Source organism: Erythrolamprus reginae, chromosome 1 (genome assembly GCF_031021105.1).
Source record: "Erythrolamprus reginae isolate rEryReg1 chromosome 1, rEryReg1.hap1, whole genome shotgun sequence".
Taxonomy (NCBI): domain Eukaryota; kingdom Metazoa; phylum Chordata; class Lepidosauria; order Squamata; family Dipsadidae; genus Erythrolamprus; species Erythrolamprus reginae.
Genome location: NC_091950.1, coordinates 313,509,557 through 313,532,080, shown reverse-complemented (window position 1 = coordinate 313,532,080; position 22,524 = coordinate 313,509,557). Strand labels below are relative to the sequence as shown.

Sequence of the window (22,524 nt, the reverse complement as noted above, 5' to 3'; positions counted from 1 at the left end):
GAAGGCAGAGGCAGAATTTTTTTTCCTACCCAAAACTAAACGGTGTCCTATACTCCGGTGTGTCTTATGCTCTGAAAAATACAGTAATCAGAAAGTTGAAGGATACCATATAACAATAAGCCGACTATATATATATATTCAGAATATAAAATTATAAACCATTATTTTCCTTCTTGCAAATCCAACCATTTGCAATCATGTAGTAAACTTTTATTAAATAAACGATGACTTGGCTGAATAAGAATCCAATGCTTTGTATAGCATGCTTTCATTTTGAAATGGAACAGACAAGTAATGGTGTCCCCACTCACTGTGTAGACTACTTTCCTTCAGCAACAAGCCAGTGGGCTGCACCAGAAATCAGTATTGGTCATGAGAAAGCAGGAAAAGATCCAAAGGGCATTTCTGAAAACTTTACCTGTTCTTTCATTTTTTTTACAAAAAAAAATAAATGAGTAGCCAAACATAATGTTTCCATCCTAAGCAGGGGTGGGCTACTGCCCGGATTGAGGGGACGGTGCAGTGGGGTAGCAAAAATGGAGCTCCACCCCAGAGCACCCAATTTGCACTGAAAGATGTTGAAAGAAAATGCAGGTAGTAAAAATTTTGGTATCCCTTCACTGATCCTAAGCATATCTTCTGTGAAGGAATTATGTTCACTTGAATGGGATGAAGCAGTATTTCACTCTTCTTTTCATTATCTTAATAATTTATCTATGAAAATTAGGGGAGGGAGGGATTAAGTATTGCTAGGGGGAATTGACAGGTAGGTTCTGCAGTGGATAAGCCTAAGACAGGGGTAGTAGTCTACACAGTGCATAATGGATCCCCTAAAATAGTAAGAGTATTGGAAGGCCAATAGTGTAGAATAAAAAGATCCATTGTATAGAAAATGATCTACTATACAGGCACGTTCAAAATGAATGCTAGGCAGAAATTCCTTACAGCTTAGCAGTCCATGAATTTGATGATATTTTCTTGCCAGTATGTTCTTTCATTGTGTACTTCCATAACAGCCAGCTCGCAAATAAAAGCAGGTTCTGAAAGGGCAGTTAACAATTCTTAGAAACAAAATCTATCAAACTTTATTTGCTTATAAAACTAACAGCTGCTGCAATTTCAGAGAGGGTTTTTTTCCCCTTTTTCACGAAAGTTAATCTTACTGCCTTTAATGTTCTTAACTCTTTCTAGAATCCCACAACCCCTTTATCTGACTTCTCCTGCTGCGTTCCCACCAGCCCTAAAACCTGAGACAGACTGACTTTTTGGCCAAATCTCACTTGGGTTGCAGCAACTTCTCTATTAGAGGAAATGAATGTTGCCCTGTGGTAGAGTTGTGATAAAGCTGTGGTGGTGTTATCTCTCTTTTAGGTAGTGGCTCTTTATGACTACACAGCACATCGATCAGATGAGCTAACCATCCACTGCAATGACATTATCCAAGTGTTGTACAAAGATAATGATAACTGGTGGTTTGGCAGTCTGGCGAATGGACAACAAGGCTATTTTCCAGCCAATTATGTGGTTGGAGAAAGTATGTATCATGATTTTGTCTAGTATGTCATACCTGTGGGGCTTAAATCAAGTGTCTGAAATCTGCTCTTCTGTGACTTAATATATACATACTACATGTTACATATCAAAATTAAAGTAGAACTAAATGTGTCAGTAATCTGAAAATAAAATACACTGCTCAAAAAATAAAGGGAACACTCAAATAACACATCCTAGATCTGAATGAATGAAATATTCTCATTGAATAACTTTGTTCTGTACAAAGTTGAATGTGCACAACAGCATGTGGAATTGACTGTCAATCAGTGTTGCTTCCTAAGTGGACAGTTTGATTTCAGAGAAGTTTGATTTACTTGGAGTTGTTTAAGTGTTGTTTAAGTGTTCCCTTTATTTATTTATTTTTGAGCAGTGTATATTGACCAAGAAACAAGAATACAGTGAGCTAGCTAAACCGAGCTGGATTTATTGATTCTGAGGGTTCATTCTGTGTTCCTTCCAATCAAAACTGCTCAGGTACCTGTGTGAATATTGATTTTGTCTAAAACCTGAAGACAGCATATATAATCTGCTTGTTTAAAAAAAGAATCAGAAATCTCAAGCACCTTCAGAAGAGGGATTCGTCTTTTCTCCTCCTTCTATAACAGAAAATAATTGAACTCACTGGCCCTGGGTGGTACTCTGAAAACTGTACTTACTTTTGTGTGTACTTGCTATCTAAAACCAAAGCAATCATATATATTTTTTCTGGTGCTGATTTATGCTAATTAAGTCAATTGTTTAATTATATACATATTTTATATGATGAATTTAATTTAAGCAATTTTATATGTACTTTCATTGGTTGCATAATTTATTGTCTTTCTTCATCATGGGAAAGAAGCAAAGGCTATGCAGAAAACAGGACAGCAACTGTCTCCAACCACAAAAACTTTCTTCTTAAGCTCTACAATATTACAACATTTCATTTTTAACCAAATGTGAGCAAGCCAGTGGATCCCAAATGCAGACATTCTACAATATTAGACTGCCCATGTCTCTCCTTGCAGGGGCCTTATATCATTGAGAATTGTGCCCCTGATGTTAGAATTAATTTCCACAGCAGAGGGCACCCTGTGCAAAAGTCCACCTATCGAATTTATAAATTTGTAGGGTGACAGTCATAAACATCAATTTTTCAAATGCCTCATATGGAAAGTTTCCCAACAGAAAGATGGTAGTATAAAGCTGAGAACCTATAATAAGTCCACAGCTAGGAGCCAAGGTGATTCATTTTCACCATATTTTGCTGTTTCCATTTCAAATACAGTATTGCAGTATTGATTCTGAGTTATTTATTTAATTTATTTATTTATTTATTTATTTATTTATTTATTTATTTATTAAATTTGTATGCTGCCCCTCTCCATAGACTCGGGGTGGCTCACAACAGTAATAGAAAAACAATGTACAATACAGATCTAATAATTAAGACTAAAAACCCATAATTTAAGAAAACATACACACAACATACCATACATAAACAGTATAGGCCTGGGGAAGTTAGCTCAGTTCCCCCATGCCTGATGGCAGAGGTGGGTTTAAGGAGCTTACGAAAGGCCAGGAGGGTGGGGGCAGTTCTAATTCCAGGGGGGAGCTGGTTGCAGAGGGTCGGGGTCACCACAGAGAAGGCTCTTCCCCTGGGCCCCGCCAAGAGATAGAGAAAATTTGATATATCATCTATACACACACAGAGAGAGAGACACAACCATCCAACATACAGTATCTCTTGGAGCATCAAATAAATCAATAGTTGAATTATTGATAAAGGTATATTAAATAACACATTTAAAAATATTCTGAAATAGAAAGTGGGGGAGCTAACTGAAAATTGATTTGGTTCACATAAATAACAACTTGTATTAAGTGAGTTGTGGTTCTTCCCCTGGGCCCCGCCAAGAGATAGAGAAAATTTGATATATCATCTATACACACACACACAGAGACACACAACCATCCAACATACAGTATCTCTTGGAGCATCAAATAAATCAATAGTTGAGTTATTGATAAAGGTATATTAAATAACACATTTAAAAATATTCTGAAATAGAAAGTGGGGGAGCTAATTGGAAATTGCTTTGGTTCACACAAATAACAACTTGTATTAAGTGAGTTGTGGTTCTTTTTTCAGCACAACCTGAACAACAGCAACCTAAAGTATTAGCAGAAGAATCTACTCTTCCATCTAATGAATTTATAAAAGTAACTTCACCAGCTGTGCCTGAGGTAACTATTTGGGAGAAAGGCATGAGCCATACCTCACAAGATGGGATTGTATTTTCCATTTCTTGTGGTAACAGGTTAATTACCAAGTGCATGTAGCATGTGTTAATTTTAATGTATGGACTTGCTTGGATTCAGCCATTCTCCAGGAATACAAGCCCAGAAGTTATTATGCTATCAAAGTACATTCCATATATGTTGGAAAACCTTCCACATGATAGATAGGAAAAAAGTTGACATTTAACTGACTTTAATTATAATTACAAATTATATGACTTGGTTATTTCATAAACATGCCATAAAAAGATATTATGAAGATATAGAATTTTGATATGATTCATGTTTCTTTTCTTCTTAATATTTTGTCACAATTTAGACTACTGTGCAATTAATGTCTTCTCCATTGTGGATTACAAGGCAGTTATTATGTGCCACTAAAAGACCAAGGGACACTAAGTCTCTTACATTAGAATAAAATTTAAAAGCAACCAAATTTTTAATAATCCTTAGACCAGAAAAAGACATAATCCTGTTTTTTGCTTTTTTTAAAAAAAATAGACCTGCGGATTTTAATTTAAGGGGCTACTTCTATAAAATCCAAATAGCAATTCATTTTCTCTGAGTGACATGAGTAAAATGCATGCACTCTCAAGTATAACTTTTTTTAAATGGCTATATAGAAACATAGAAGATAGACAGCAGGAAAAGACCTCATGGTCCATCCAGTCTGCCCTTATACTATTTCCTGTATTTTATCTTACAATGGATCTATGTTTATCCCAGGCATGTTTAAATTCAGTGACTGGATTTACCAACCACGTCTGCTGGAAGTTTGTTCCAAGGATCTACTACTCTTTCAGTAAAATAATATTTTCTCATGTTGCTTTTGATCCTTCCCCCAACTAATTTCAGATTGTGTCCCCTTGTTCTTGTGTTCACTTTCCTATTAAAAACACTTCCCTCCTGAACCTTATTTAACCCTTTAGTATATTTAAATGTTTTGATCATGTCCCCCCTTTTCCTTCTGTCCTCCAGACTATACAGATTCAGTTCATGAAGTCTTTCCTGAGACTTCATTAAGACTTCATTAAGTATTTATTTATTTATTTGTTTGTTTGTTTGTTTATTTATTTATTTATTCAATTTTTATGCCGCCCTTCTCCTCCGGAACCTTATTTATCCCTTTGACATATTTAAATGTTTCAATCATCCTCCCTTTCCCTTCTGTCCTCCACACTATACAGATTGAGTTCATTAAGTCTTTCCTGATAAGTTTTTTGCTTAAGACCTTCCACCATTTTTGTAAACCCATTCAATTTTAGCAATATCTTTTTGTAGGTGAGATCTCCAGAACTGAACACAGTATTCCAAATGTGGGCTAACCAGCACTCTATATTGCTATATTTCTTCAGCTATTGTGATTTCACATAGCAGTGATTTTAGTTTAGCAAACTGAGCAACACCATATCTTTGAAATTGCCAATTGTAAGGCTAAATCAATATAGGTTTACATGTTTAAATAATATTAGTTAAATTATACTTAGCAAATATAATTTCTGAAGAAAGATAGAAAGAAATGCTAACCCCATAGAATGGAAAGGGTCATCCCTTCTTGTGACTTAGCTTAGGGAAATGTCTATTCAACTAGATGGCAACATTGTTGAAGTAGGGTATACTGGTTTTCATCCTGCATATATGTGTTCCCACTAATTCCAAAACCTCTGGAATGGTCTGTGAGAGCCAGAAATCTTGCTTGTTTGTAGGTGACCAAATATTTATTTGCCACCGTAATTTGCAAAGAAATTTGTTAAAAATCAGACAATGTGATTTTCTGAACGTGTTTTCTCATGTTGTCTCTCATGGTTGAGGTCTACCTATGATGTCAATTACAGGCCTCTCTCATCTTTTTAAGTGGGAGAACTTGCACAATTGGTGTCTGACTAAATACTTTTCCCCCCACTGTAAGTACTATAGCAGTTCTTTCTTTTTTCCCCCCATTCAATTGTGTCCTATTTTCTGAGACTGCTTGGACAAGTCCCCGCAGTTTTCTTGGCAAGATTTTTCAGGACTGCCATTGCCTCCTTCCATGGGCTGAGAGAGAGTAACCGACCCAAGGTCACCCAGCTGGATTTGTGACTAAGAGAAGACTAGAATTCATAGTCTCCCAGTTTTTAGGCTGGTGTCTTAACCATTACAGCAAATTCACTCTGTAGTAGTATTAGTGATTTAATTTATTCTTCTTCTAACCCCTAGATTATGATATAATGCAGCAGTCGTGGTAATAGCAAATGTATTTATTATGCACTTGTAAGTAAACAAACAAGTAAGAATTTAAAAATTAAAAGAGATCCTTTATGCTAGATGAAACTAAGTTTACTTGTAGAATGAGAAAAAATATCAGTAATTAGAACAGAGGGGAAAGATGCCTGTGTATTGAATTTTTAAAAATTACATTGATTAACAGTCTCGCATGAACCTCTTCAAAACAATGTTAAGGAATTTATGTACAGTAGTTGGTAACGTCGTTTATTATTTGAATTTCATACTTTCCATAATGTACGCAGTATTTAATTTATTGTAGTCAAAATGAATTGTTGAGATGGCTAACTATGAATATAGAAGTGAAATGTTGTGGTCACAAATCCATAATATCCTCTCATACAGTTAGTTTAAGGGCATTTTGAAATGTGGAGGAGTTTATGAAACCTGGAGGAGTTCATGAAGCAGTTACAATATCACATGAGAAACTGCTATTTCAGAAAAACAGCCAAATACAAAAGTCCCTTGGGTACACCTAAAGCAGCACACTCTGGATTGTAAATAAAGTATATAAGAAGAAGTGTTTTGGAAAAAAAAATATTTTTATATATAGCATGGGCAGATGTTTTGCCATTTCTTTCTGGAATCCTTTTTATGTTGCGCATGATAAAAACTTCTGTTCTAATCAGGAGATGGAGAGAATGATCTTATCTGAGAAATGCAAACTAAATGTCAAAAATATTCATGGCAATTGTGTCTTACGATGATTCTTTTCTTGTCATTATAAGAACCAAGATCTCTTAAGCCCGACATTAGATTCATTGGACTAAACAAATAAACTAATAGAATGAAATCATTATAAACTAATAGAATGAAATCATTTTAAACTAATAGAATGAAATCATTTTAAACTAATAGAATGAAATCATTTTAAACTAATAGAATGAAATCATTTTAAACTAATAGAATGAAATCATTTTAAACTAATAGAATGAAATCATTTTAAACTGGTTTTTTCTTTTAACGGTATTCAAAGAGCTGTTGTTTTAATGCATTCATTTTCTGCCTTTCTAATACATATTAAAAAAAGAATCATTTTTAAAAGTCTAAGTGGCATTAGTGCTAAACTACTCTTACTACAGGCTGACTTTTCACTATAAATACCATATTCTTTGGAGCATAAGACGCACCCCCCCCCCCCAAAAAAGAGGGTAGAAATGTTGGTATGTCTTATACACCAAATAGCCATTTTTGACCTCCTGAAGCCCCACCCCCGCTTCCATTTTTACAAAAAACGTCTTTTTTTTTTGCAAAAACTGTATTTTTGCCTTTCCCCAATATCCCTAGGAGCATTCTGCAGACTATCTAAACCTTTTGTACACTCCATTTTTGCAAAAGAAAAAAAAGGGGGGGTGGAAAATTGGCAGGTTTTTTTGCAAACACAGCATTTTTGCATTTCCGGAGCCCCAGGAGCATTCTGCAGGCTTCCCAGACCCTCTCTGTGTCCCATTCTTGGGGTAAATGGGTGAAAAATGAGTCTGTTTTTGCAAAAAAACCAGGGTGCATAGCAGGTTTGGAAGGCTTGCAGTGTGATCCTTGGGGCCGAAGATGGCAAATACCCCTGTTTTCGTGAAAAACGGGGCGCGCAGAGAGTTTGGGAGACTTGCAAAATACTTTTGAGGTGTGGGGAAGACAAAATCTTTTTTTCCTTACTTACCTCTTTGAAATCTTGGTGCATCTTATCCATCGGTGCATCTTATAGTCTAAAACAGTGGTGGCAAACCTTTTTTTCCTTAAGTGCCGAAAGAGCTATCGCCCATGCGCCAATGGCCACATCCATAATTAAATGCCTGGGGAGGGCGAAAACAGCTTTCCCCGCCCCCTAGCAGCCCTCTGAAGACCAGAAATGGTGTGTTTCTCAACTTCTGATGGCCCAATAAGGCTCGTGTTCCACCCTCCTTAGGCTGCAAAGGCTTCCCTGGAGCCAGGGGTGAGGGTAAAAACGCACCATCCCTCCATCCCTCTCTGGAAGCCAAAAACACCCTCCCAGAGCCTCTGTGGGAGCTAAAAGTCAGCTGGCCATCACACACATGCACGTTATAGCTGAGCTAGGGCAATGGCTCGTGTGCCAGCAGATATGGCTCTGCGTGCCACCTGTGGCACCCGCGCCATAGGTTCGCCTTCAGTGGTCTAAAATATACAGTAATAACCAAGAATTACAATTAGCATCTTCTGTCACTTCTAAAAACACATTTAGAAGCCTGAACCAACACTGCACACATCAGGAGTGGGCAATTAATTTTGCCATAGGGCCGCATGAGAAATTGGGATGGTTTTTGAGGTCTGGATTAATATAATTACCTCAGTTCTACCCAATACTGTATATTATTGGATAGAACTATATTAATTATATTATAATTATAAATTATAATTATATTATTTTATTTTATATTATATTATATTATTATAAATTAATTGCCCAACCCTTCCTTCCTTCCTTCCTTCCTTCCTTCCTTCCTTCCTTCCTTCCTTCCTTCCTTCCTTCCTTCCTTCTCCAGATGGAGAGAAGCTTCTGTCTCTCTGATTTTCTCTGCCTTTTATTTCTGCGTTTGGGCAGTTCTTTACTTCTCTTTCAAAATATTCCTTTCAGGTGCCTCTCTTCAACTGACCTACATTGTCAGTTGAGAAAACATAGTGGAGGCTTTGCCTGAAAGTAGCTTTGGAGAGGTGGGGTGGGGGGGTTGCTTTAAATTTCTTGGAAAGGCCAATGAAAGCAATGAACAATTTAAAAATGAGCATTTATTGGACTTTTGCAAAAGGGCATGGAAAGAGAATTTCTCCTTCCTTCCTCCTCCATTTCTCCTTCCTTCCTTCCTTCCTTCCTTCCTTCCTCCCTCTGCGGGCCGGTCACAGACAGCAGGCGGGCCACATCCGGCCCCCGGGCCGCACTTTGCCTAGGTCTGGCACACATCATACTTTAAATAGCCCATACTAGCATTTAATTTTTAAGTCATACATCTCTTTCCTCAAAAATATTGGAATGTTCAATTGTTTTCTTGTATTTGGTTTCAAATAATATTGGTAATCTCTATTTAAGTCTCACCCACACTTAGATTAATACTTTTGAGTGTGATTTTTTTTTTCTAAGCACACCTGAACATTTCAAAGGGTTTTAAAGTAGAGGACTGTTTCCTTGTTTTAAACCACATATTGTGAGAATTTCTTGGGTGACAGATCTTACATATAAAGTGAGGTATATTCTCTCCTCATTCAGGAAGCCCGTGGGTTTGTCATCTCACATGTGTTGACTCTATTTTCTTCCAACCTTCTTTCTCTACTGATTAAAGTTTTCCTCTTGCAGATGCTAGCAGATACCAGCAAGTTGGGAGACCAAAGATTTATTTCAGTGAATGACACAGACTACCTGGCTGAACAGTAAGGCACCAGTAGTATGACATAGATTGTTAAATTGCTTGGAAGGAGCTGAAAATCAGGGTGTTTTATCATTGCAGTCATCCATAAATAATGAACTAAATTGGTATAAATTATCCTGAAGAGAGTTCGGAGAAATTGCTGAGGAAATATAAAACTGCAATAAATGTGCTGCGTTACAAATAGTTGTTTGTATTCGAAAGATATTGCAATAAGGCGCATTGTCTCATGGCACCATGACATGTTTCTATTTTTTTTCCCCTTTCTTTCGTTGGCTCCTAATAGATCTAGCTATTTCGTTAAATGCATTAGGTGGAAAATAGATTATGGCGTGTAATTGCAAGACCAGGCTAATATTTTATATAGGATCAATGTTATGAGTTGAAGCTAAAAGAAAGTAAAACAAAACAGTGATCCAGGTAGAATAATACAGTGGCACCTCGTGATATGAACCCCTCGTCATATGAACTTTCTGAGATACGAACCCGGGGTTCAGAAGTTTTTTGCCTCTTCTTCCAAACTTTTTCCGTCTTAAGAACCGGCCGCCCGAACGCCAAACCTGGAAGTTCGGCAAAAGTTCGGGTTCGGCGTTCGGGTTCAGGAGGACACTAAGAAGCCCCGCCGCCCAGCTGTCAGCTTTGCAAAAGAGCCGCGGAGCTGTCGGGCCGGTCGGGAGACTTAAATGGAGGTGGGGAATCCCAATAGGGAATTCCATGGGCGGAGCTTTGACGTCACGAAGACGTCCTTCCTGGAGTCCACATTTTGGCCTATTGGGATTCCCCAACTCCGTTTGAGCCCCCCGACCGGCCTGACAGCTCCGCGGCTCTGTTGCAAAGCTGACAGCCGGGCGGCGGGGCTTCTCAGCGTTCTCCTGAACCCGAACGGCGAACCCGAACTTTTGCCGAACTTCTGGGTTCAGCGTTCAGGAGAACGCCGAGAAGCCCCCCCGGCTGTTTCAAAAGGCAACAGCCGGGTGGCGGGGCTTCTTGGCGGCCTCCCGAATGCCGAACCCGGAAGTTCGGCAAAAGTTCGGGTTCGGCGTTTGGGTTCGGGAGGATACCGAGAAGCCCCCCAGCTGTTTCAAAAGGCGACAGCTGGGCGGCGGCGCCCAGCGGAGTGCCATTTTTGCGGGGGGGGGCGTTTTCTTGCATGCATTAATTGACTTTACTTTGTTTCCTATGGGAAACATTGTTTCGTCTTACGAACTTTTCGCCTTACAAACCTCTTCCGGGAACCAATTAAGTTTGTAAGACGAGGTATTACTGTATAACCATTTGCTATATGGGAAAGTACAGTGGTACCTCAAGATACGAACCCCTCGTCTTACGAACAACTCGTGATACGAACCCGGGGTTCAGAAAAATTTTGCCTCTTCTTACGAACTTTTTTCGAGTTGCGAACCGGCGTTCGGAGACTGCTGGGAAGCCGCGCGGCTGTTTTAAAAGGTAACAGCCGGGCGGCGGGGCTTTCCAGAAGCCTCCCGAACGCCGGTTCGTAACTCGAACAAAGTTTGTAAGAAGAGGCAAAATTTGGCTGAACCCCGGGTTCGGTTCGGGAGGTTCCTGGGAAGCCCCCCAGGCCGGCTGCAACCTTTTAAAACACCCGCGCCGCTTCGCAGCTGTCTCCCGAAGCCGAACGCGGAAGTTCGGCTTTAGCGTTTGGCTTCAGGAGACAGCTGCGAAGCGGTGCGGGTGTTTTAAAAGGTCGCAGCCGGCCTGGGGGGCTTGCCACCCCCCCCCCCCCGAACCCCGAACTTTTGCCGAACTTCCGGGTTCGGGGTTTGGGGGGGTGCTGGGAAGCCCCCCAGGCCGGCTGCAACCTTTTAAAACAGCCGTGCCGCTTCCCAGCTGAGTCCTGAAGCCAAACGCGGAAGTTCGCCTTTGGTGTTTGGCTTCAGGACTCAGCTGGGAAGTGGCGCGGCTGTTTTAAAAGGTCGCAGCCAGCCTGGGGAGCTTCCCAGCACCCCCCCGAACCCGGGTTGGGGGTTCGGGGGGGTGCTGGGAAGCCCCCCAGGCCGGCTGTCACCTTTTAAAACAGCCGTGCGGCTTCCCAGCAGTCGCCGAAAGCCGGTTTTTTGCGGGGGGGGGGTTTTGGTTGCACGGATTAATTGACTTTACATTGTTTCCTATGGGAAACAATGTTTCGTCTTACGAACCTTTCGTCTTACGAACCTCCTCCTTGCACCAATTAAGTTCGTATCATGAGGTATTACTGTATTGGGGAAAGTATTTACAGTAAATGGCACTTACACACATTTCTTAAATGCTTTCCTAGAGATATTCACCGATGCACTGTTTTCCAAACTTTTTTCTTTTTAACTATCATGTAATAAAGCTGGGGAAACAGTGGCATACATATCATAATAGCTGAACAACTAAGGTTAAATTCTCTTATCTGTGAGTAATCTATTGTGGGGAATTTGGCAAGCAATCCAGAAGTAAGCATCAAAATGCCAATCTGTTTCAGATGTTATTTGAGAGAATAGAAATTAAGAACGGGCCTTAGTTTTCTGTAAAACTCATTTCAGTTTTAGACACGTGTTCTTCTGCTTTTGCCTTGGCATGTTCTAGCATCAGAAGATCAGAATTTAGTAATAATGGGTATGAATGGAACAGGTTGGTAATTGGCTAAGGAATCTATTTTAACTATTAAACTTCCAACTGCATCTATTATCCTATATTTCTTACAGAATTGCATATGGGCAAACGCAGAAGGGCATGGATACAGAGGAACAAGAATATAAGGCAAATGATCACATCCCATTCAACGATGTCGAGGATAAGCCTAAGAAAAACAGGAAGAAAAGAAATAAAAAGATGGCAAAAACTACTAGTAGAAAAGGAACATCTGATGATGGCTTCCAATTGAACGATTCAGAAGCATAGTGCCTATCATATTTGGGGCTTTAAAGTACATGGAAAATAATGGAATTATTGCTTATTTTGAAATAATGATCTCCTATATTTGAAAACTTGATATATATATATATAGGGAGAGAGAGACTAACTCTAAAACAATTTAGATTTATCATGATGTTGGGAGGCCAAGAAACTAAGGGGAAAATACATTCTGAAAGTGCCAGTAAAACTCAACATGAGCTAAAATTTTAACAGTGATTGAGTTTAGACCAATTTGGATATACCTCGCTATCTGAAATTAATGAAATATCCCAAATTTTATTAAAGCTCTTCAGGTAACTGAAACAAAGCAATCCAGTTTTCTAAAAGTTGAATAATACCATTATGGATGAAGACATGAGCTTATATTTTAATCTATGAAGAAAAACCAACCATCTTAATTGTGATAGAAATATTCTATTCTAGAAAGTCTTAAAGAATGCAATATTAAATACTTGTATCTGATTGTGATGAAGGAGTTTAAAAGTTATCAGCTCAACGTGTGATTTTATTATTCCTGCTATACACTTAACATAAGATTAGCCACTGCAACCTACTGAATTATCTTGTAATTACGGATTACAAAAAAATCTATATTGTAAAAGGGAGTGTGTATCTCCAGCATGAGTTAGAAGCTTTTTGTATGTTAACTTTTAAATAAAAAGATGATATATATTTTGATATATATATTTTTAATGTGAACGAATTTACAAAATTCATTTTATAAATTTGTAAAGGCAATTTTTTTCTGCTATTAAAGCATCATTGCCTATTTTTTCTACTGTTTAGAAAAATAATCTGACATCTGTATATGAGTGAGATATGTTTTTAGACAGCACATGTTTATTATGTTCAGGTGTAACTGTTTTCAAATTAAAAAGCATAAAGTTGTGAATGGTGTATCAGTGATGATTTCCGGTAACTTTATTTATTATTCTCTTGTGTATATATGTTGACTACTGATGCTCACATTATTATTTATACCATGTTAGGAAATTCTGCCCTCTTCCTTTCTGAAGCAATAAATAACATAAAATTAGAAACTCCTTTTTTTAGTAGTCATGGCATTTGATTCCATACAAAAAAAAAAGAAGTGAGAATAACCAAGTTGACCACCGATGTGCAAAATAACACCCAGATGCACAGGATTAAATATTATACAATCATCCCACATGTTTAACAGGCATAAATAATAAAAAATATTGACTATCTATTTACCTGAAATGTAGACAACCTTGAATTTAAACCAATCCTCATTCCATAAAACAAGCAGAGACACAAATATATACAGTGATCCCTCTATTATCGCGAGGGTTCCGTTCCAAGACCCCTCGCGATAATCGATTTTTCGCGATGTAGGGTTGCGGAAGTAAAAACACCATCTGCGCATGCGCACCCTTTTTTCTATGGCCGCGCATGCGTAGATGGTGGAGTTTGCGTTACCCGCCGCCCACGCAAAGGGGAAACCCCAATTCGGCTCCTCGCTGCTGCTGCGCTACCGAGCAGATCAGCTGCTGGGCGGCCGAAGGAACCTTCCCTGGGTCTTCCCCCTCTTGCTGGCGGGGGGGCGAGCGGCGGGCATCAGCGAGGAGCCGGGGTTTCCCCTTTGCGTGGGCGGCCGGGAAGACCCAGGTTGGGGGTTCGGGGGGGTGCTGGGAAGCCCCCCAGGCCGGCTGCGACCTTTTAAAACAGCCGCGCCGCTTCCCAGCTAAGTCCCGAAGCCAAACGCGGAAGTTTGCCTTTGGCGTTTGGCTTCAGGACTCAGCTGGGAAGCGGCGCGGCTGTTTTAAAAGGTCGCAGCCGGCCTGGGGGGCTTCCCAGCACCCCCCCGAACCCGGGTTGGGGGCTCGGGGGGGTGCTGGGAAGCCCCCCAGGCCGGCTGCGACCTTTTAAAACAGCCGCGCCGCTTCCCAGCTGACTCCCGAAGCCAAACCCGGAAGTGGTTGTTTTTTTTTAATTAATTTTTTTTTTTAATCGCGATATAGCGTTTCGCGAAGATCGAGATCGCGAAACTTGAGGGGTCACTGTATTTATTAGTTTTATATGCTGCCCGGCACAAACTTGAAGTACAGTATGTACAGGTTAGATTTACCAAACCCTTCCAAGCATCAGCTAATATGCTGCCTTACAAGCGTCAATACTCATTCTAATTTATTTATTTCACAGCAAGTGTCAATTTCATCAGGTCACTGCTTATTAGTAAGCCCCTACAACAGTGATGGCGAATCTTTTTTCCCTCAGATGCCGAAAGTGTCGCACATGCGCGAGTGCCCATACCCATAATGCAATGCCCCTTCTTCATGTCCCACCCCATGCACATGAAGACCAGGCCCCTGCGCATGCGTGTGAGACCCTGTTTTGGCCTCATATCCCAAAACAGCAGTGGGAGGGGGGAAAGGCTCCCATCTCCAAACAGCTGGCGGGGGGGAAGCCTCCTTTCCCCAAACAGAACTGGGAGCAGGGAGAAGGCTTCCTTTCCCAAATAGTCCTGGCAGGGGGGGAAATCTCCTTTCCCAAAACGGAGCTGGGTGGGGGGAAGCCTGGCATCAGACCAGACTACTTACGGGACTGCCTTCTGCCTCATAACTCCCTGCAGACGGTTAGGTCCCCCAAAATTAGCCTTCTCCAGGTCCCGTCAGCCCACAATGTCGTTTGGCGGGGACTAGGGGAAGAACCTTCTCTGTAGGGGCCCCGGCACTCTGGAACCAGCTCCCCCCAGAGATTCATACTGCCCCCACCCTCCTCGCCTTCCACAAGAGTCTTAAGACTCATCTATGTCGCCAGGCTTGGGGCAATTATACCTTGCCCCTCTGACCAATGAATGTGATGTATGGTGTGATTGGATTGGATTGTCTGAGTGTTACATAGGGTTTTTAGTTGTACTTTTTAAATATATTAGATTTGTTCTACAGGCTTTGTTTTAGACTTATTCTGTGAGCCGCCCTGAGTTTTCGGAGAGGGGTGGCATAAAATATATATGTGGATAGGTGTGTTTTTTAAAAAGCATGTTTTAATTGTGTAAGCAGATAATAGACCAGTCTAGATATAACCTCAGCATGAAGAACATGCTGTTTTGTTTCAGCAGACTAGGATGTAGATGATGAAGGACCAAAAACATCTCTGTTTAGAACAGCAAAAACTACTTAATCAACAGTGATATTAACCATAGTTTTCATGTCAAAGGATAGAAATAAGACCGTGGATATAATTGGCAATTTTATCTTTAGATATCTCTAAGGATTTTGAAGAACGTAGGGGATAAGATCAAATATGGTTAGACCATGTTCAGTTAAAGATTACAAAGTGGCGTGGTAGCATCTCCTGACCCTAGTTTTGTGGAATAACTATCATATGTCGCCTTAAACACGATACTTTACCAGAAGAGCCCTCCACTCCTCCACTCGCAACAGAATACCCTACGCAACTACACTTACAATCCTAGGTTTAGAAAGCTTAGAACTACTTCGCCTTAAACAGGATCTAAGCATAGCTCATAAAATAATCTGCTACAACATCCTTCCTGTCAACGACTACTTCAGCTTCAACCACAACCACACACGAGCACACAACAGATACAAACAATATAAACCGCTCCAAACTCGACTGCGGGAAATACGACTTTAGTAACCAAGTAGTTGATGCACGGAACTCACTACCAGACTCTAGTATCATCACCTAATCCCCAAAACTTTATCCTTAGACTATCTACTGTTGACCTCTCCTGATTTCTAAGTGCGTCAGTAAGGGGCATGCATAAGTGCACCAGCGTGCCTTCCGTCCCCTGTCCTAATGTTTCTTTTTTACTACTATCATGTATATGAATATTATTATATCTTTGCATACCACCAATATGTACTTGACAAAACAAACAAATCAAATAATGATAAGTCAAAGAGGCCATAAAATATAGCCTTCTAATCTGGTTGACATCTTTTCCTTTATATTATCCACCACTTTCGAATGGTTCAGAAGAATTCTCATGATTTTATTCCATTGTCCAGCTTCATCATCAAGACAATTAGGGCCGTTTCAATCCCAGAATGAGACGAACAAAAAAAATGCAGTTGATCTATATTTACAGTACATTTTAAAATAATTGGAATTAACACTTCTTCACAAAAATTTAGAAGGGTAAATGGGGCATTATTTACTTCATTGTAAGAACGTTATTTTTCTGATTCTTCTGCTTATTTAATATCCTCAATTTGCCTTTTAATTTTCTTAATGCATAATTTAAACATGCCTCATGTTATATATTAGGCATCGCTGAGAAATAGCCAACATTTTGATGCTCCTTTTGGATGGCATCGTTAACTATTAATCTGATATTATGGACACGGAAGATAAAAATAACACTCCACATAAATACCACAAAGAAGTGGTAGCTGTAATCAAAGGCACAACTCCTCCTTTTCAGCTGGCAAACTAGGGCTCCAATTATGTACAGTGTTTTGAAGATGAATGGAGTTGCTTTGCCACACTTTCCAAATTGAGAGAGGACAGGCAAGAACAATATCCTTTAAGGCACTGTTCCAAATAACAATTAAGGAGTGAAATTAGATAAAAGCCCATACATGAAGATTCATGGAGCTGAAAACATACTTTTTTAAAATGGCATTGTGGCTATTGTCACTATAACAATAGCGGCGGTTTTATTTGCATTCATCTTCCCACCCAACTCATGGAGTTAGAATCCTTTACAGCTTTTCATTTGAATCAATACCTGTCTGTCTTTGTTGCTGTATGCAAAGATATTTGTCGAACAAGATAGCATGCAAATTGTTCTCAATGCCCAAAGTGGTCATTATTATTATAACAGGCTCTTTTTCCTAAATATGAGTAAAGGTCAGCATTAACAAAAACTCCCTTATGCTTTTTTTTTCTTAGATACTAGACTAGGAAAAGAAAGAATCCCATCTTTTCAGGGCATGCAACATTTTCAATCTGAAATTTCAATATTGTATCTATGAAAGCTGAATAATATGAAGTAATGTACATTTCTGTGAAAAGTTCTAACATAATGGAATACCTTTTCCAGAAAAAACAGTTTCACCACACCATTGGCATAGGAGTGTTGTTTTTTTTATATAAATAATTTTTATTACAATACTGTACAAAGATTAAAAAAGAGCAGATATATAGTATTTTACATATTATATCCTTTCAGAGTATAATTATTATTTGTATGGTTGTTGTGCTTAAATTCTAAAATACTTTGTACAGATCTGCCCCTAGTTCCCTCTCCCTCCCCATTGAACTGTTATCGTAACAGTTCTATTTTTCCTTTTGGATATCAATATGCAGCTTATGGCATCAGCGGTTGTCACACATTTGTTCTATTGTACAGGTAATCTAAAGTCAGATTGGATTGATCTTGATTTTGTATCTCGGAATGATTTTAAGAACATCTTGTTTATTTACTACCATGGCATAAGAGTGTTTTATATGGATCTATAGGAAGGGGGGAAATGTTCTTTGGAAATTAATCTAATTAACTGCTTAGTTTCCTTTATAAACATTTGAATGGCAAGTGATTGTCTTATGATTTTTTAAATTTTCAGGTGTATTTATTTTTTAAATTTTCAGGTGGAGCATTTGCCAAATTAAACGTTATCATAACACTTGTGCACTGTTCTATAGGAACGTCATTCTTGTAAATACCTGTCTATTCTCATTGTAGATATAATTCTAGCCACTCATTCTCTTCTATAGAATGAAAAAATATTTCACCTATGTCGTAAAACAAAATTGCTGATTTATTCAACATTAATGTATTGACAAGGTTTTATAAAACTCATTAAATTTATTCCAGAGCAAATATGTTGCACGATGAACGTGATCATGTGGTTAAGCTTTAAACCTATGCTCACCTACCTGATGACTAACTTAATGAATACAGAAAAAAATGTACTTTGCAGTGCACATTTGTGTGGCTACTACTAATATTTTAGATTGAAATATTTTATTTTAGATTGAAAGAATAATGGCTAAATGAAACATTTCCCAGAAGGTGGAACTTAATTTCAGTTTCAATGGGGTGAATTGAAATACAATGTTTGTACAATAAGTTACAAAATCACAAGCTCTGTTAGATCTTAATGGAGTAGAAAAAGTAGAAAAAGTTAAATAGAATTATGCTTAAAAACCATGTATTAGGACAAGAGGATTAAGTAAAACAGCTCAGATATGGGATTTCCTATTTAACTGCTAACATTAATTTACATGCCACTTTTCCAAAAATCAACATCACTATGATATATAAAATCATTGCCTTCGAGCCTGTTAAGGAACAGACATCAGAAATCAGAAGCTGTAGCATCATTTAATTCAAAAGGCAAAGAGGAGATGGAACTCCATCAAATAAGGGTTAATGAGAACAGAGGGGAAGATGATAATTGAGGTCTCTGTTGACTAAGTAATGAAGTCTGCTGGAAGGACCCAATTGTCTATGGAAGAATTGAATGTCAGGATCATTTAGGGTTAACAACAGTCCAATACAAGCAAAAGCAGACAACTATGAAAAATAGCTGGCATGGTAGCCATTTTGTATAGATCAGGGCTACAAACTTGATAATGAGGCCCCGCATTCACTACATCCTTCTGCTCTAATTACTAAGGTGAATGAGAAATACTTAATCAGGGTGGAAGAGTATAAAGCAAGAAACACCCCCCCCTCCACAGCCCTTTATTTTGTGAACTCAAATACAGTATCCTTTAAAGGAACCTAGCATGTAAAGAAGTGTTACTGTAACTCGCATTAGGAAAGACCATTTATTAAAGTTCTGTGGTTTTCTTTTTTAAAATGCTGCTTGTTGTAGGAAAGGAGCTGTTCAAAATGGGTTTTGAGTATGCAAAAAAAATGCTAGTCTTTATGTGACTAAATGAGCTTGATTTTGCTAATGATAAATCATACAGTATGTTTTTTTTAAAAAAAAAAGATTTTCTGCTGACAGAAAAATTAAATTTCGAGATTATAGTACAATAATTGACAAATATTGTGTTTGTGTTCCAAGTGGTGGTAGCTGCAGGGTCTTGCTGCAAATTGCCACAAGCTTTGTGTATATAAGACATCTCATTACATGAAAAGACGCAGAGCTTGTGATGCCACACTGCCACACTGTTTTTGTCTGACCTCCTTTGTCCACCTCCTGGATAATAATAATAATCATCATCATCATCATCATCATCATCATAATTTATTAGATTTCTATGCCGCCCCTCTCCGAAGACTCGGGGTGGCTCACAACAACAATAAAAACAATATAACCGTGATACAAATGTAATATTAAAGAAAAAATATATAAAACCCCAGCAATTAAAACCATACAACACATACATACCAAACATAAAATATAAAAGCCTGGGGGGGAGTGTCTCAGTTCCCCCATGCCTGGCGATATAGGTGGTCTGAAATATATTACTATTATTTCATACATAAAGCTTCAAAAAATAGTAGTCACTGCTGAAAAGCAAGGAAATAATTAGTTCAGTATCTTAAAGAAAATTTAGTAATTGTGCTAAAATTTGCTTAATCTTTGGCTTGTATTTATAAACATATACAATTAGAAATATATTTACTTTATCCGGAAAGAAGTGGGGAACAGTAGCTCTTTACTGGATGCTACCAAAGAAGAGTGATATCATAGGAAAATGGAACAGCACAGGCAGTGTCACTGTAATGGGGCCAGAAAAGCCAAATCTTGCACAAGGACACACTTTTTTTTTGCTTCCGCGAATGCGCAGAAGCAAAATAGACAAAACCAGTGAAAATTAGGTAAGTTGGCCCCGCCGCCTGCCCTGCCTGTTTACCCACCCACCGCCTGCCCTGCTGCGAGCAGTGGCTCTTCCGTGAGCAGCCTGAGGGCTTCCCTGCCCGCTGCCTGCCCTGCCGTGAGTGGCGGCTCCATCGCAAGCGGACTAAGTGCTTCCCTGCCCGCCGCCTGCCTTACCTTTCTCTCCGGTGCTTGCATGATGGCTTCTCCCTCGTGAGAAGATGGATTGCGGTGCAGGAAGGAGGCCGGGCAGCCCCAAGCTCCAGCCACGCAGGCCACGACTCATTCGGGGTACCATTGCCACACCAATAGATGTCTGTGGCATGGGAGAGCAGAAACCAGGACACGCAGCCAGAGCTCAGGCAGGCTGCTGTCGCTGCTGGCCCCAGCTGCTGCTCTAGGCGCCGCAGTGAGATTCGGCTGCTGTGCATGTGCAGCAGCTTAAATCTCACGCGGATGTGCTTCTGGCACAAGATTTGGGCAAAAATTGTCATTTCTTTGCTTCTGCACATGCGCGGAAGCAAAAAACCCAGTTATTTTAACCGGAATTGCACTGTTTGCACGGCCAGCAACGATGTAGCTAGGCTATGCTAGACTACGCGCTCCAGTTCCGCCACCAAAACAGCGTTCCCCACCGTTCCAGGCTGGGCCCATCCCTGAGCATAGGGACATCTTTCTCTTGAACGGGCAGGCAATTGCAAAGAAAAAACTACCTCATTTTATCCTCTGAGGTCAAACTCAGGGGTGTCAAACTCACGGCCCATGGGCCAGATGCGTCTTGCACTGGCCATGCACACACCCCTTTTAGCAAAGGGGGGAAGTTGCAATATATCACATGTTGACAATATGTTGTCACAAGTTTGGCACCCCTGCTGTAAAGTATGTTGAATTGCTTGCTACTTGTCTTGTGTTGCTTTTCTCTTTCTCATTCACCAGTGTGTTTCTTGTTAATTTATAAGGACGTTATCAACTGCATTTATCGACTGAAAGGATGTCAAGTTTAGCTCACTCACATCGCTCACAGTTGCTGTTTAAGAATTCTAAAGTTTTGTAATAAACTTATAATAGGCTCTTTTAAATTTATTTTTTTTTAAAAGAATTCTAAAGTTTTGATTCATAAATGTATTTTCTTGCTATTTTTAATCTTAGCAGCAACCTACACTAAAAGAGGCTCATAACACCTATTGCCTTAGATCACATGGACTCATCTAAAAGTCTTCAATCTTGTTTCTCCAATATTAGAATACCACAAAATATTTTAGTTGCACTTGTATAGGATCGGCCAATAGAGGAAAAAGAAGTAACGTGGAATGTTTTAGTCTTAGATAATGTTCGACTTCTCTCTCTATCGTTTTGTATCTATTTATATTGTATTTATATTATTGTTGTAAGCCGCCCTGAGTCCTTCGGGAGTAGGCAGCATAGAAGTCAAATGAATGAATGAATGAATGAATGAATGAATGAATGAATGAATGAATGAATGAATGAATGAATGAATGAATACCGTAAGTCTTATAAACATTGTCTTGAGGCCTACTAGATGTATTCCACTCGTTCTCCAGGAATTCAAGGTGGGACTTCCATTTTAACCCTGCCACAACAACCTGCCCCAGTGAAATGAGCTGAGTGACAGAATGACCAGCCCAAAGTCACCCATGGACTTGCCATGGCTGAGGTTGAATTATCAGTGAGGAAACCACACCAGTGTAAAAATGAATTAAAGTAAACAATGGTAGCTGATGTCCTTATCAGTACAAACCTCAGTACAAACCTCAAAATATGAGATGTTTACCTTGCTGATGTTGTCAAAAGCTGATAGGAGATCCATTTCATGGGGCGTAGGGGGGAGTCAAACTTATATCATTTAAAATAAATTAGATGGCAACAGATACAGTACATGGGGACAGTACATGGGGACAGTAAGGAAGAGCACATTGTCTAAGACAAGAGAGAAGGCTTTCTTTCCATAGTAGCCTTTTCTGTCAAAAAGCTACTGCGTTATACAGTTTTTCTGACCTGCTTTCTGTCAGAAGTTGAGCACAATTCCCGAGTCTACGGAGAGGGGCGGCATACAAATCTAATAAATAATAATAATAATAATAATAATAATAATAATAGTCCCCAGCCATTATGCCCAGTGATTATGTTGTTTAAGAATGAATAGTTATTTGACACCTCAATTTTTGCAGAGAAATATCTATGACCATATAAGCCAATGCAAAGGTATTTTACTATTTGGAGGGCAGCTGTAGTAAGGACTTTGTAACAGTGGGTTTCTGCTTTGTACTTGAGCAGAAACATCTATTTTTTTTCCAGACAAACTGAACCTATGTTCTATAATTACACACTTGACTTAGAAGTATCTGTGGCCCTAAAAATGCCTCATT

General features: G+C 39.3%; 1 protein-coding gene across 5 annotated transcripts in view; it reads left to right on the top strand.

Moving 5' to 3' along the window:
- The window catches only part of AHI1 (Abelson helper integration site 1), a 96,011-nt gene extending 82,751 nt beyond the window's left edge, over window positions 1-13,260 (top strand). For all 5 annotated transcript variants that reach the window (XM_070733569.1, XM_070733568.1, XM_070733565.1 and 2 more), the window contains 4 exons: window positions 1,372-1,534; window positions 3,686-3,780; window positions 9,398-9,471; window positions 12,158-13,260. In XM_070733569.1, coding sequence (XP_070589670.1) covers window positions 1,372-1,534; window positions 3,686-3,780; window positions 9,398-9,471; window positions 12,158-12,353 — 528 coding nt within the window. In that variant the 3' untranslated portion in view covers window positions 12,354-13,260. The remainder of the gene's footprint in view (window positions 1-1,371; window positions 1,535-3,685; window positions 3,781-9,397; window positions 9,472-12,157) is intronic.
- Window positions 13,261-22,524: the final 9,264 nt, after the last annotated feature.